This window comes from Pelodiscus sinensis, chromosome 3 (genome assembly GCF_049634645.1).
Source record: "Pelodiscus sinensis isolate JC-2024 chromosome 3, ASM4963464v1, whole genome shotgun sequence".
NCBI classification, from domain to species: Eukaryota; Metazoa; Chordata; order Testudines; family Trionychidae; genus Pelodiscus; species Pelodiscus sinensis.
The window spans coordinates 84,061,378-84,077,836 of record NC_134713.1 but is presented as its reverse complement, the minus strand read 5'-3'; the positions used below and the strand labels follow the sequence as shown (position 1 = coordinate 84,077,836).

Genomic DNA, 16,459 nt, shown 5'->3' with positions numbered 1-16,459 from the left:
GATGGGCTGGATGCCCTGAGATAACTATGCGGTCACTGAGATTCTTTTATCAACTTGTTTTATCATTATAAACAATGATTGAAAATTAATAAAATAAAATTATTTTCTTATTCAGAAAAAAGTAGTTTTGGACTTTTTAAATTAATACACAATCCAATATAAGCAGATAAGTCACCTAGTAACCACTAAGATTGTTTGCCTAAACATATTGCTGCCATAAACATCTCTTTACCAACAATATTTATTAGTCTGTCTTGTTAAAAAGAGTTGAACCACTCCTCCAAATTCCTCATATCACTGTATTTAGTTATGTAACCTATAAAACTCTAATTAAGAATGCTATTGATACTTTCGTAGATGACATAACCAAATAACTGAACTCTGACACCTGAAAAAACAGACTTTATGAACGTGAGTGATTATTCAGTAACTGAATGGCAGCAGCAAACAGTGGATAATTGAGACTCTTTTGGAAAGTAATTTGCTGCTATCACTGCTCAGTTATCAACTGAGATTTATGAACTGACAGGAAACCCTTCTCCCCCATTGTTGCTTGTAATTCACTAGTTTGTAGTGTCTTTATTTCTGTTCTGTTTGATTTTCAAGTACTTTGGAAAATATTCAGTAAGATCTGCACTTCTTAAACCCTTGTGCTCGGAGTGGAGCATAGGAGAATATATCAGAACTGGTGTTTATATCATAAAGTCCCTTTGTCTCAATTCTGGGACATTCCAACCCATGGAAAGCCTCTCACCTTAATAAAATTAAAGTTGCAAATTATAATTTTTTCTTGATCCAGGATAATCCCCACATTAATTCGGATGTTTGTATTTTCTGTTCCCCCAAATAGCATATATTATATTCACAGTGTCAGAGATTACAGCCTCTTCACCTTCATGTTAAATTTAGCTGTTGGAAGCCAAACTATATGTGTAAATTGGTCAACTATACATACCATTGGACCTACTAAAAATGTAACAAGTGTAAGATAAAGTGCATAGAGAGCATTTCATCTTTTAAAAAAATCTATAAACTTGTAACTTGCATCACTTCTGAATTTAACCTTATGCTATTTAACCTGGTACTTGCAATCTTCCTCAGCTCTTGCCTAGTACTCAATTTAAATAATTTGTTGTGTTATTTTTATTTCATAAAATAACATACTGGATCTGTTACACTAAGTGAGGGGGTATTTTCCTTTGCACCTTTTATTGCTGTGTATCTCTACTGAGATTTTCAGTGGTTACATGTTTACCCAATTGACCATTTTTAACATCCCTATTTTAAAGGGATATAGTCAAGTCACATTTAATCCCAAACTTTTGGTTCATGTACACAAAATTAGAGCCAGTAAATAAAAGTGACTGAACAGAACAATGTACATGTTCCATTCAACTGTTCTCTCTGTTGTATTTGCTATAAAAATAGACAAGTGGATTACACCTGAATATAAGCCTCAACTAATTCTTCTTTAAACCAAGTGGTATAGGTCAATTAAAGAGGGCAAGTCATTCTTGAAAATTTAATTTTTCAAAGGCAATTTTTATTTGAACATTGCTGAACAGCTGCATCTACCAGTCTGAGTACATACAGAAAATCTTCCAACTTCAGGCTTCTTGTTCTGGAAATTACAGCAATGCCCCTGTAAATGGGTTGAATCTCAAATTAACAGCATCATGTGAGTAGGGTAGGATTTTTGTTACAAGACTTCTGTGGAACTATTTGTACACTTGACTGAGCCCTATGCAGAATTAGCAAATCTGCAAACTCTGTTAACTGTCACTATTTTGTTTGACTGCGCCACACTTTTCTAGCTGCTAGTATTGGTATTCATTTCCTACAAACATCTAATATGAATCACACAGCAAAGCAGTTTTTTTTAAAAGCAGCATCTTGCAATTTTCAGAACACCTTACATCCCCACCTGCTCCAAACCACTAAGGGTGCATCTATACAGCACCTAAAACTTGAAATAAGAGACGCAATTTGCACTGTACAAATTATGTAGCTTATTTCAAGTTTATTTTGAAATAGTTTATTTCATCATTAGGCTCTAGCTACACAGTGCCAAATATCAAAATAAAGTGCTATTTCAGGCCATCTCTTACTCCTCGTAGAATGAGGTTTACAGGGATGGCGAAATAGCACGTCTGCTCTATTTCGAAATAGCGGATGCGTTCAAAAGACTATTTCAGGATACCTCTGGTATCCTGAAATAACTTAGCTGTGTAGACATACCCTAAGTCTTGTAATACGAAATAAAAAATGAAATGTCAATGGTAGCCTAGCAGGTTCTTCGTTTGCAAAGATCATTGCTTAATTAAGAAAAACAACTCTAAAGTTCATCGTAATTACATGATTAATCTATTTCATAATCATAATAATCATCATCCATCTTTAAACCTTCATTGGAAAGGTCATCAACCTTCATTTTCTTTTTGACCTCTTTGCTTTGTTCAGCTGAAGATAGGTTATCTTCACAACCCTGCAGAATCTTTTTGGAAGACATCCAGCTTTCTCCTTGCCTTTCTGCTGGTGCTGCACATTGTCCTCCTTTGACATCAGTCCCTTTGGCCATCAGCACTCTTCTGGTTCTCAGAAGGTCACAAGTGCAATTCCAAGGGTTTCCATCCAAATACAGATACCTGAGACGTGGCAAATATTCTAGGACTTTGCGATCCAAGGCAGATATCTTGTTGTTCCGTAGATTTAAAACCTGGAGCTGTTTCAGGTCCTTTAGCTCTCGTTCTCCAACATCCTGTATGTCATTTCCTTTTAGATCCAACCTGGCTAGAGTATCTGGAAGTCTGAACAAAAACAAAACAAGGTATATATATATTTTCTTACTGATTCTGCTAGTGTTGATTATGCAGGGAGGGAAACTAAAAGTTACATATAGATGGCCTTTGAAAAAGCAATCACCCTTTGTTATCCACCATTTAAATATTTGACCAGTAACAGAAGAGTTGTGGTCCTGAAACATTCTTATGTAAAATTTGGGCTTTATTTGTCTGAGATTTACTTAGGCGTGATTTGTTAAGATAAGTGGCAGGTCTACCATCTTTTTGCATTTGAATTTTTTTCCCAAACTAATACAGTTTGGATGTATACTAAATGCATAAAATTGAAATAAAGAACAATTTTAGTCCTACTTAGAAAAATATTTTATTCAAACTGGGCTTTAAATAAACTTAGAAGCAGATACATGGTGTCCCATGTCATAGACATACACAAAGCCAATTTATAGTAGTGCCAAACATAAAAAAGTCTAGAGATGCCTGAAGGCTTGCTCCCTTTGTTATTCTTTGGATTATTTCATTTGAAAATTTGTGCAATATAATACATTGATTAGAAAATTGGGGTGGGAGAAAAGGGAGTTAGCATCGATTCAGAGCTTGAGCACATCAAGTAGGAAGCACATGAAAAGAAATTGTGTATGTATATGACGATATATTTTATTTGAAAAAACAACTACAAGAAAAAATATAAATGGTCCTTGCCTGATTTGTTAAAAACACATGAGTAACTGAATGAAATCTGATGGAGTCAAGATAGGTGAGGTAATATATTTTATTGGACCAACTTCTTTTGATGGAAGGGAAACATCCTTGGGGAAACATCCTAATCACTAGATTATGGAGTGATTCTCACTCTTTGGCCCAATTAATATTGAATTAAAGTGTAACATCAATCTTCAATATGAGAGATAGGGTACGTCTACACTAGCCCCATAGATCGATCTAGGGAGGCTAATGAGGGTGACCAGAATTGCAAATCAAGCCCAGGATTTAAATATCCTGTGCGTGATTTGCATGTTCCCAGCTGGTTGCCATTTTAGAAATTGACTAGCCTGAAGTAACTGCCCACGTCTACACGCGGCAGTGAAACGGGATTCCGATTTAAAGTCCCTAATTCGAATTAGCTAGTAAACCTCATTGCAGGAGGAATACCAGCTAATTCGAGTTAGGGCTTTAAATCAGAATCCCGTTTCACTGCCACGTATAGACGCGGGCATTTACTTCGGGCTAGTCAGTTTCTAAAATGGCAACCGGCTGGGAACATGCAAATCAAGCTCAGGATATTTAAATCCCAGGTTTGAAATGCAATTCCGGTCACCCTCATTAGCCTCCTTAGATCGATCTAGGGGGCTAGTGTAGACGTACCCATAGAGGGAGACCCATCTCAGACTATCCATCTCATGTTTGAGGGGTTAGGGCACTCATCTGAGAAATGACTGATCTGCGTTCAGATGCTTTCTCCTCATCAGGCAGCTGTGATCCTTGAGCCTTGTCTCTCTCACATCCCAGGTAAATTCCCTTCCACTGGACTAAAGACAGATGTTTGCTTTCCTGTTGCTCTGTTAAACTATTTTGTGTGACGTTCGCCTCTGAGCACACCTACTGGGTCAGCCCTGCAAGTGAGTTAAATAGAGGATCAGCTATATTCCACTGGTCCGTGGATCTCAATGTGGCTTAGGTGACAGATTACCATCCAATGCTGAAATTGAGACAACAATACACAGACCCTACAGAAATACTCTTTTACTATAAAATCTTAGATGCCGAGTGAGTTCAGGTGCCTGTGACACTTAAGCAAGGGGCACTTAGGTGGCACTTAAGCAGGATCTTATTATGGCTTGCAGTGGCCCCTAAATATGGGAGTTATGCATCTGAGTACTTTTGTCGGTCTGGGCCTTAAACAAGTGCTGAAATCTATTAAGCATATACTAAAGTGTTGAACTGGGGTTGTCATCAGCTCTCTACATATTCAGACTTCCAGTATGGCATCTTCTGTCATCATCATTGTAATAACCATCAAAATCTTATTTTCATTTTTGTACATATACTCAGGTACTAAGTGATAGGTGCACAAAATAAAGCATATAGAATATAAGTCTACTCATCCTCCCTATCTGTGTTTTTAAAGTGTTCCCCTGGAATTTATGTTCACTGCACAGTTAAAAATAAAAATCTCCAATATATCTTTTGAAAATTACGTTGTCTGTGGATTACTACTATCTTGCAGGTGGGCTGTGGGATCAGGGCTCCCATCCCTGCAGCAGGGAGTACAAACTGATGCTCTAGCTCCAGACACACCTAAGTTTTCTCTAGGGTGCGCACCTGCACAAAGAATTTTAATCCCACCCACCTCCTCAGCAGAACCACACAGCAGCACTCACCTTTGTGACATGTTTGCAAAAAAAAGCAAACATCATTCTGGGATGCATGAAGAGGAGTGTTGTGAGTAGGACAGGAGAAGTAATTTTTCCACTCTACTCTGCACTGATTAGGCCTCTGTTGAAGTATTGTGTCCAGTTCTGGGCACCACTTTTCAAGAAAGATGTGGAGAAACTGGAGGAGGTCCAGAGAAGAGCAACAAAACAATTAAAGGTCTAGAATGTGACTTATGAGGGAAGACTGAAAGAACTGGGTTTGTTTAGTTTAGAAAAGAGAAGACTGAGAGGGCACATGATAGCCGTTTTCAAGTATCGAAAAAGGTGTTACAAGGAGGAGGGAGAAAAATTGTTCTCCTTGGTCTCTGAGGATAGAGACCTGCTGCTGGTGGGCTTGGTAGGAAAGTGGGGGGCCAGGCAAGGGTACCATTTTGAGAGGCAAGTTGGGGCAGCAGCCGTTAACTTCAGAACATGGCTAGCTTTTCATCCCGTTCCCCAGACACTAAGGGTATGTCTACACTAGCTCGTTAGTTCGAGCTAGGTAAGCAAATGAGGGCAACCGGGGTTGCAAATGAAGCCCGGGATTTAAATATCCCGGGCTTCATTTGCATATTCCCAGGCGCCGCCATTTTAAAATCCCCCTTAGTCCAAACTGCGTGCCCGTGGCTACACGCGGCATGGAATAGGTAGTTCAAATTAGGATCTCTAATTTGAACTACCGGTATACCTGGCTGGTGAAGGAACTCACCAACCAGAAGTAAGAGGCATGCACGGATTGCAAGCACTTTCCCTCACTCCCTTAGCGTCCAGAGGACGGGATGAAAAGCTGGCCACATCCCGGAGTGCAGGGCTGCTGCCCCCCTCCAACCTCCCAAAATGGCACCCTTGGGGCCAGGGCTGTTGGGCAGCCCCCATGCAGCCCTGGCTCCAGCTTCAGCCCTTCCCTGGGGCTGGAGCTGGGGGGCTAGAGTAGGCTGCATGGCAGCTGCTGGATCCAGAGCCAGAGCTGCTGTGTGGCTGCTCCTGGGGCTGAAGACACAGTGTATTTTCCCCATTGGGCCTCACTATGGCCTGAGCCCCAAGAGCAACCACACCACGACCCTGGCTCCAGACCCAGCTCATGGGGCAGCTATCTGCCACGCATCCCTGTCCTGGGAGCAGCTGGGTAGCCCTGGGAAAAGGGCTGGAGCTGGGGTCAGGTCTGCATGGTGGCTGCCCAGCTGCTCCTGGGGTGGGCCACATGGCAGGCAGCTGCCAGAGCTGGAGCTGGGCTATGGTGTGGCTGTTCTTGGAGCCAGGGTGGGGGCTGGAGCTGGTTGTGGCTGCTCCTGGGGTTGAGGCTCCCTGCATCCCTGTTCCCCTCTCTTTCCCCATCACTGCCCTCTGGCTCTCAGAGCCATCTGCCCTCTTCAGCCCCCTGCTGGCTCCTCTCCCCCTCCAGGTCCCCACATGTTGCTGCTCCAGCACCCTCCTCTCTGCAAACCTTGGGCACTGGCAGCAGCTCCACTCTGGCCCAGGTGGGGACTTGCAGCCAGCCCCGTGGGGAGCAGCCTAGGACAGCCCTTTCCCTGCACCTAGGTTGCCCTGGGGGGAAGGGGAAACAGGTCTCGCTTTCTCCCTAAGCGGTGGAGGGGTTTGCTGCCTGGGAAACAGAGCTTGGGGGCCCAGCAACGGGTGGAGGGCAGGCTGGGGTCTCTGCGCTGGAAGAGTCTCTCGGGAAGCAGTGTCACTAGTGGATGCCACCATGGCACACATCTAAACAAGTGCATGTGACCTCAGTATTGGTGCACAAGACAAAACTCACTCTGCTCATGGATGGAAAATCTTAGAGGGAACACTGACACACACCCGCCCCCCCACTGAGGCTGGAGTGCCAGCGCTAGCTTCCTGCTGCATAGGGGGAGCCCCAAGCCTTGCGGGCCTCGTTTAGATGTGTGCCATCTTCAGGGGGAAGGAAGTGGCTCCATGCGCTGCTGCTGCTTCCCCTCCTCCTGGCTGGGGGAAAGGCATCACAGGAAACTGCTCAACTGGAGGCTTTCCCCACTGCTCCCATTAGACAGAATCCTTGAACAAGCGGTCTTCCACATTATAGGTGAGTAACCACTGGGCTAACGGCTGCAAGGGAGGCTTCCTCCACCACCCTGACCCTTTTGGTTACAGCAATGGAGTTGTAACCAGGGGTGGGGGTCCAGGAAGGAGTGCAAAGGGTTTGGGTTGTGACCTGGAGAAAGAGGGGATTCTGACCTGGGGGAAGATATTGGGGTGCAGAAACTGACCAATGGAAGCTGCCTGGGCTGTTTGTGGATGAAAGCAAGTCATGAAGATGGCCCTCCCCCCATGGCATACATCACACAGAAATGCACATGCTGGCCCCAAGAGCTTTGGGTGATGTGTGAGGCTGTGGCAGGCAGGGAGCCTGCACAAGGGTGCTACTGGGCTGCAGGGCACTGGCAGCCCAGAATAGCGTGGCAGGCTGGATCCAAATGTTTGGCAGGCTGGATACAGCCCATGGGCTATATTTTGCCTGTCCCTGCACTAACCTGAGAGGTGAACATTTCTTGTTCAACTTCCTTCACCTCATCAGGCAGAGAGGGGATTACAAACAGCATCTCCCATGTGCAGGGTAAGAACTCTGACTACTGAGCTAACGGTTATGAGGGATTCACAGATCCCTGCCTAAATATCTCCCTAGTCCGGCACTCTCAGGACCTGACCAGTCCCAAATGAGGAATTTTGCTGGACCAGGGGAGGTCAATTCCCATACCTATGCTGCTGACCTCCAGGCTCTCCTGGGGTATGTCTACACTACCCCGCTAGTTCGAACTAGTGGGGTAATGTAGGCATACCGCACTTGCAAATGAAGCCCGGGATTTGAATTTCCCTGGCTTGATTTGCATAAACTGGGCGCCGCCATTTTTAAATCCCTGCTCGTTCGAACCCCGTGCCGCGCGACTACACGCGGCACGAACTAGGTAGTTCGGACTAGGCTTCCTAGTCCGAACTACCGTTACTCCTCATTCCACGAGGAAGCCTAGTCCGAACTACCTAGTTCGTGCCGCGTGTAGTCGCGCGGCACGGGGTTCGAACGAGCAGGGATTTAAAAATGGCGGCGCCCAGTTTACGCAAATGAAGCCTGGGAAATTCAAATCCCGGGCTTCATTTGCAAGTGCGGTATGCCTACATTACCCTCCTAGTTCGAACTAGGAGGGTAGTGTAGACATACCCGTGGAGAGCAGTCAGCCTTCCCAGCAGGCTCTTCTCCTGGCTGCCAGCCCCTGCTCCTAAGTTCCCTTCCCAGATGCCAATCCTGCTGCTAGACCCAGCTGGGTCTCTGCAGCTAGGCTGCCAAATGGGCCCTGCTGCCAGCCCAGCTCTGCTCTTGGCCCAGCTATGCTCCTGGCCGCCCAGCCCACCTCTGCTTTCAGCTACTGGTCCCTCTGCTCCTGGACTCCCAGCCAGCCCCTGCTGGCTGCCACCAGGATTCTCTGATTCAGTAACATGTTGCCAAACCAGAGAGGTTCAACTGTACCTACATTTGTCCCAAAAAACTACTAACTTCAGTTTATCAAGTTTACTGCAGATCTTTTCGTTATCAGGAGACAGAGCTTCCTCCCCATCCCACATACATCTGTGGAGCAGGAAGAGGAAGAGATTAAGTGAACATATAGATGTCCAAAGATCAATGAGAAATGCCATGGACTTCAGGACAGTAGAGGAAAGTCTTAGAGGGGGTGAACAATGAGAGCTAACACCAACTCGGTCAGCATTAACTCTCACAGATAAGTCCCAATAGCTTAGCAGGGGCATGATGCCATAAAAAGCAGCTCCTTCCTCCCCACTCCATAGTGATAGAAACCAAACTTCAGAAGTGAGGGGAGAGAAGCAGGGGAGCTGCTGCTCCCACACCTTCTACAACTACCAACCCATTTCTGCCAAGTAAGGCAGCATGTGGAGAGAAGATGACAACCTTCAATCCCAGCAGTCTTCCAATTCACTTGCCTTAATGGAATAGAAATAAGCAGGTTTTGTTCCAGTGCCAGGTTAGACAGCTGTGCACACCCATGAAGTGCTCCAGCCTCAAACATGCTGACTGTGTTGTTGTCAAGAAACAAATGCTTGAGGTCTCGTAGATCCTGGAAGCCCTGGGCTGTCACTCTCCGAATGAAGTTATTGCTACAGTCAAGTTTCTGTAGTCTGGCTGGTAGTCTGAGTGGCATGGTTTGGAGGTGGTTCCTGGACAGCTCCAGGGTGGTTAAGTTAGGAAGAAGTTGAGCGCCATCAACTGATGAGAGCTGATTTTCTGAGAGGAAAAGCTCAGACAGGTTTTCCAGATGTTTCATGTCTCGGAATCGTATCACTTTGAGTTGGTTTCGCTCTAGTTTTAATGAAAGCAGGGACTTAGGCAGGTTAAGAGGGACCTTAGTCAGAAGGTTGCCAGTTAATCTGAGAAACTGTAAATATTGGAGTGATGCAAAGAAGCTGCCTGAGAAAGAATGTAATTTGTTATTTTCCATACTCAGATACTTCAGTCTGGGAAGTTTAAGTGGCCCAGACACAGATTCTATATTATTGCCATCCAAAGTCAGACTCTGTAAACTGCAAAGGGGGGAAAGTGTGCTGAAAGAGACTGCCAAAATCAAGTTGTTTTGAATATCAAGCACTCTTAATTTCTTTAAACCTTCAAAGTCTGATTCATGCAGAACACTAATTGAATTGCCACCAAGTTTTAATATTTCAAGGCTTGATGGGAGGAAAGTGGGTACACGCCTTAGTTTATTCTTCCAGAGTTCTAGGCTCTTCAAGGTGCTCAGAGCTTTGAACGTATTATCTTCTACCAATTCTGTTCCACTGCAAGACAAGATAAGCTCTTCCAGGCAAGATATTTTGCTGAAGTCAGTGATCTTAGAAGAAAAAAGAAAACAGAGCAAATTAATGTGATAATATACTATCCAGTTTATGGAACCTCCTTACTAGCTTTTACTTTTGTATATGATCTGACTATTGCTAATGTTTATTCCTACAATATGATTAATGATAAACTGCACAGAAAACAACACACAATGAATACAGATATTACTGCAGACATGTGCATTTCAACTGCTGCTTGTCTGCAGGTCTGGAATGCTATTTTATTATTTCGGTCCAATTTGTGGCTGGTTCAAGAGCAGTAGGTAGAGATGTCCAGCTAATGCGACATAAGCACACCACTTCTCCAAGGATTCACTAGTTAGAGATACTCTTAGCTCCTACTCAGAAAAACATGCTCCACACCACATCTCTCTGGCCCTGTTAAATCCTGCCTTGGTCAATAGGAATTGTTTGCAGAGGATGTACTGGGTAGTATCTATGCTCTCTGTTCTTTGAACCTGACAGGACAGGCTACAGTCATACATTCATTGTGCATCTTAAAGTAAAGCTGTTGTCAGAAAAACAATTATAACCACACACCATTTTACTCATATCTAATTCCTATGTGTCCTTGGATCATATCCATTTACCTCCAAAATCCAAATTTTACTTTTATTAACACCACAGAGTTACTGAAAGGTGAGCCAGATTTTATATTGCCTGAATTCTACATTCTCATCAAAATTGTCAGCTAACTTCCAACTGCTTAGGAATGAGCTCCCAAATGACTCTCCTACAAAGTCATTCCTTGACTACAAATTTCATATAGAGTCATTGAAAGAGTATAAGCATGGAAATGTTCCCATCAGCTTCCTGTTAGTTCAATTACCACCATAAAATAGCTTGTTCCCTTAATCAAAAGGTGTACCATTGAAATAAATAGCATCTCTCAGATGATTAAGGGTTTATAGAGGCCCTTCATACTAGGGTGACCATCCTTCCTGTTTTTTCTGGAATAGTCCTGTATTTAAGGGCTGTTCCTGGCATCCTACTTTTTAAAAAAAACAGGCACATTATAGGGTTGCCAGATGGTTTAAACAAAAATACCAGACACACTTGACATTACATCACAGTGTACATTACTTCTTATTTAGAAAATACCTGACATTTATATATTCTCAATTTGTTTCCTGAACAGAAAGCTCAAATACTGGGCTGTCCAGTTCAAAACCAGACACCTGGCAACCCTAGCACATCATCCTTATTTCTCCTGCAACAGGGGACAGAGAAGAACTGTCCGTACTCAGAGCTTCAGCAGCTGAAGCCCCAGCACTGGCGGTTCCTCTTCCCACCCCACCCTGAATGCTGCGGGGCTGAACTTCATCCCTTCAGTTGAGCAGAGTGGGCGGGAAGCCACCAGCACTTGGAGCTTCAGCTGCTGAAGCCCCAGTGCCGGCAGCTCCTCCTCCCAACCACTCTAGGGCTGGACCCCTGAGCACTCCCGAGTGTTGGCAGCTCCTTCCCCCCCTCTCCCCTGTGGGGTTGCAGCCCTGAGCACCAACAGCTCCCTTAGCCCTCCTCTGCAGGTCTGAAGCCCTGAGTGCCCCACCACCACTGCAGGGCTGAAGCCCCAAGCACTGCCTCCCCACAGAGCTGAAGCCCCAAGCAACAGCAGTCCCCGACCTTGGTGTCCTGTATTTGGCATGGGGAAATATGGTCACCCTACTTCATTACTGACGTCAAAATAAATCTGAACTTTCACAAACTTGACATATCTTGTCCATTCCTCTGGTCCAAGTGCACTTTTTCCAGCTTTTGCTAAGTTGATTCCTATAGATTTCTAAGCTTAATTTCATCTTAGTAGGTGAGAGAGTTAAGTAAATAAGTACATTTTGCTTTTTTTCAGTGCACAGACATTCATTCTCTGATGAAAGATATTATGGTTCTTAACATGGATTATAATTGTCTTTTGCATCCATTTGGTGTGCTTTGGTAATATCATTATCTGTAGTTCTGTTTCTGACACTTATACATTGCTCCTTTCTTGCAGTCACCAAACAGATGAAAGTTAATAAACCTAGACATATTTGAAATAGTACCAGCTCCCTCTTCGGTACATGGTGCTTCTTATTGCTTAACTAAGCAGTCTTTAATTTGAAGAGACATCATCAACAAGTTTGAGATCCAAAAATTTAGCTCTTGTGAAAACAATATTTTACAAAACTTCATATGAATAAAAACATTTTCATTATTACTTTTATGTTGTGGAAACAAATTCTTCTAACACAATCCCTGGCAGTATGGGCTGAGAGTAACATCATGCAAGTAGATGTAAACCATAAATTAATCTAGTTAGAAATGGAGTATGAATTAAAATGAAAGCAGCCAGTCTAGAATCACTGTTCATGCTGAGCAAAATGCAGAAGGTGAAAAAACAGAATAATAATAAAAATGTATATTCAATTTTTTTTAAATTCTTTCCATTTCAATAAAGTGAGAAAGACAAGGAATCAAAAATAATTTAGCTTTCCTTTAAAGCTGCTATAGAAAAAAAGCATTTAGTTTAAATACAAAATTTGGACCAATACCCTGTAAAAATTTACATATGGCCCAAATGGAATTACTCAAATATGTAACTTTATATATGGAAATTTATTGGCATATGTGCTTAGAAAATCAGGGCCTCCGTTTTATTTTAAACAAAGTTTGCCACAAGGAAAGGAAAATGAAAGAGATATGTAAGGCTCAGAATAATCCTAATTAAACAGCCCAAATAATATATTTATTCTATTAAGCTGTAATTTATACCATATTCATTGCAATCCTAATAATAAAAGTAAGGTATTCTGATTGTTCAGCACAGGAAATTTATAAAATGACAAAATGCATGATCAAATGGTTTCAGGCATAATTTGTTGGCATTTTTTCATTACACTGCAGCATAGCTGCTTGTCTTACGTGTTTCACAGCAAACATTTAAATGTCTTATAAAGAATACCTGTTTTTTTCCTCAAAAGGCATAGCCCAAGTCTGCATTAGCTTGACAGAAATGGGCAATTAAACTGATAAAGAATGATCAATTTTTCTTACTTGTCTTGAAATGTAAATACAATTTTTCTTTCACATGTATGTTGTTATATTTCTTAATAAAGAGCAAACAGATATGTTTGCAGAGGGAACTAATTAACTGGGCTATATCACTACATCAAAAGTATACTAGTGAGCTTTGACTCTTCTAGATATTGGATCTATGACCAAGGAATTTGGAGGACTAATAATGGCTGGGAAACAGCAAATGTGAACTGTGTGGTATAGTAAAACTGCAATATTACTCTCAATATAGAGATTATTTTCAGTCTGAACAACAGGAATCCCAAGACATTATTAGCACAATTTATTGAATCTTAAAAATAAAAGTAAAATAGGAACCTCAATAAAAATGTATCTCTTTTAAACAGTTTCTCAGGAAGTTATTCATACACAACTGGCACATATAGCATGTATAAAGTGGATGGTTTTATTTCCCTACTGTCTATCCATGTAAGTTAGATTTATTATAACAATATTTTTGCTGTGGAACTAAAGAAAAGATACTTCCTTGTGGCACATTCTGAAGTATCATTTGGTATTGATGGTTGTACAGTTTATGAGCAGCACAATAATAGATAGTAACTTCATTTATAGATTGCTTTTGTTTAGTAAAATCATTTAGGGCACAATTTATTGACATTAAATGCAAAAGTCCCCACTGATTTCAGAAATGCAGGATCAGGCCCTGAGTAGTCAAACCTTCACCATGCAGTTTTTAATAGTAGATGTACTACTCACAGGAAAGTATTGTTACATTCATCACAGAAAATTATCTTATTTATGTAAGACTCTATTTATCTGAAGATGGAATTGATTACATTTAAGAACATGTCTTCTAAGTGAAGATAGACGGTAGCTCTAGAAGTCAATGAGAGTTTGACTCTTTAAAAACTGATTAGGATTTGGCTCTCTTATTGATTAATAAAATGTATATATGTAAGATCAGTATGATTTTAATAACTAGATTAGTAATTACATAACCAAATCAGCCAAGCAGTAAAAATAGGTCAGATACCATGGTTATGGAAACAGAATAAATAAATGATGTTAATAATAATAATAACAACAATAATTAATTAGTAGTCATAAAGAATAGGAGAATCAAATTCAGACCTGGCATAATTGTACCCAACCATTAGCAGCTGGAATAAACCTCTCACTGTGTTTGACTTTGAAGTCACCACCATATAGAAACATAATAGGTCATTTGATTTAAAGTGAAAATGGGAGTTATATAAACTGGTATTTATCCTACCTGAAGGTGTTTGATTTTGCTGTGGCTGATGTAAAGTCGCCTTGTGGTTGCAGGAATCTCTCTAGGTACTTGTAGGACCCTGTAGCATTGCACTGACTGCATGGAGTCGCAGTTGCATCTTCTGGGGCAGGGGGTACTTAGACTATTATAAAGAGGAAACAAAATGATTAAAACATAATACAAATGCATCTTCCGAAACAGGAACTCTGAAACCATCCCTGTTGGTAGCAACACAGCATGAATTTAGGAATCAAAAGTCCTTTTATACCAGGAAATCTGATAAAAGGATATTATGACTGTGTGCTTTGCCTTTGGGAGAAGGCAGCAAAAACAATACCCTCATTTGCTAGGGTTAAAGTGTTAGCAAGCATTACAAAGAGTAAGAAGCTTAAACAATGATAAGGGACATTTATATTTGTAGGCCTGTGATATTAGTGTTATTTATTGCCTGATGTCTAATCTGCAAACATCCATATTATCTGCAGTTTCCTAGTTTTGTTAAATGTGACACTGTGGAATTAGTGGAAAAAGAGATAAAGTGCTGTTTTATGGGGGGCTATAAAACCTCTGTATCTTCTGTGACCCTGTATTTAAAACATTAAAAAAATCACTCTACCCAGAACAGCTTCTTTTCCTTCCCTTCACATTATTTAAATGAAAACAAGCAGCTATTTTTTAAATACCGAATTAACTTTCTGAACTTTTGGATGCAATTCAGAGACACAGAGTGGTACAAGTTCTTATAAAGTTTGATGACAATAGTATTTGAAAGGTTACCTTCTGGTTTGCATTAACTATAATGTGGAGACAGTTGTCACAGAATTCAAAGTTTGGATACTTATTCTTTTTGGAATTGAAAATTTGTGAAGCACTTGAGAAAACTTTTACTACATTTTTCAGTGGTGTAGGCCCAAGAAAGCATTAGTAATTTAAAGTCCTGTTGTCTCATCCCAGGTGGATAGAAACTAAAGAGGAAAATCATGTTCCCTAAAGAACAAGCTGTGGAGGTCAATTCACTACCTTCTGGCTCTGGGATCCACAAAGTAAGGAAGTCCTATGACTTCCTGTCAGAGCTATGTTTTGAGCAGTATTACATTTCTGCTTTGAGCTCTGCAGGGCTAGTGCAAATGATGGGGAACAATTTGTAAGTCTTTCCCCCTATGCTGAGAGCTAAGATCCATCCTTGGCCCACTCCCCCTCCAAACAGATCTCTGGAACTTTACAGTGTCCCTCATGTTACCTGTGGCAATTGAGGGGTGTGTTGCCTTGAAGACAGCTGAGCCATCTTTCCACAGAGAAGAGAAAAATCCATGTCTGGGATTCCCCTCTGCATGTAGATTTTGAGTGGGCATGATCAGGCCAACTTTTGCTCAAAATTAGGGTTTTTTAAGCATCCTCAGAAAGACACCAGGCATGAGAATTCCAGACCCACAGTGAAAGCTTTTGGAAATTATAAGCAAATGAAACAGACTGGAAACACTCAGCCTTAACTGAGATGAAAGAAAAAGAAAGTAATTCTTGCCTTTTATGCTCTGAGATATCTGTTACTTTAGCTCCTTAGTACAGGTGTGTTCTACAATGTTAAGAGTTCACTACACTCTATTTCTCTTTTAATTTTGGACAGAAGGCAGAGAAAGCAGTAAGTCTTTCAAAATGTTAACCTTTTAAATTAATTAATTTAATGTTGACAAGTCTCATAAAGATGTTGGTGTGTATATGTCTCTACGTGGTAATGTTTGTTCTGTATCATTTCAGCCTGTGCCATTAGTCTGTTAGTCCTTTGGGGGAAGAAAACTGTTTAGTTTTAATATAGTGAGCACAATACATACCTGCATCAATATAAAAGTAAGAAAACAAATTACAGACTTATAGAATTATAGGCTTATATAACATTATCCAATCTCTAGTTATGATATCATTGTCCTATGAACAACTGAATTTTATGGCTACATCCTATTTACTTTCATGTTTAGAGCTTCCAGGAGTGATGACAGAAATGTCATGTGTAGACTAGTTCAAGGGAACAATAAGGTAACTGAGTATATTCTCCTGTGAACATGTATGTATAAGTCCATACACAGGGAGGAAAAATA

At 41.4% G+C, this 16,459-nt stretch overlaps 1 protein-coding gene across 1 annotated transcript; it reads right to left on the bottom strand.

The window, feature by feature from the left end:
• Nucleotides 1-1,516: 1,516 nt before the first annotated feature.
• LOC102445730 (nephrocan-like) lies at nucleotides 1,517-15,651 on the bottom strand. Its single transcript, XM_006123058.3, has 4 exons — nucleotides 15,632-15,651; nucleotides 14,367-14,508; nucleotides 9,173-10,074; nucleotides 1,517-2,807 (listed from the first exon to the last, which is right to left on the bottom strand). The coding sequence occupies exons 1-4, from the start codon at nucleotides 15,649-15,651 to the stop codon at nucleotides 2,360-2,362; spliced, it is 1,512 nt and encodes a 503-aa protein (XP_006123120.2). The 3' UTR covers nucleotides 1,517-2,359.
• Nucleotides 15,652-16,459: the final 808 nt, after the last annotated feature.

Coding starts and splice junctions, on each gene's coding strand:
- LOC102445730 (XM_006123058.3), bottom strand. CDS start 15,651: ATGGCTCAGCTGTCTTCAAG. Junction 10,075..14,366: donor GCAAAATCAAACACCTTCAG/GTAGGATAAATA, acceptor TTTTCTTCTAAG/ATCACTGACTTCAGCAAAAT. Junction 2,808..9,172: donor CTTATTTCTATTCCATTAAG/GCAAGTGAATTG, acceptor GTTTTTGTTCAG/ACTTCCAGATACTCTAGCCA.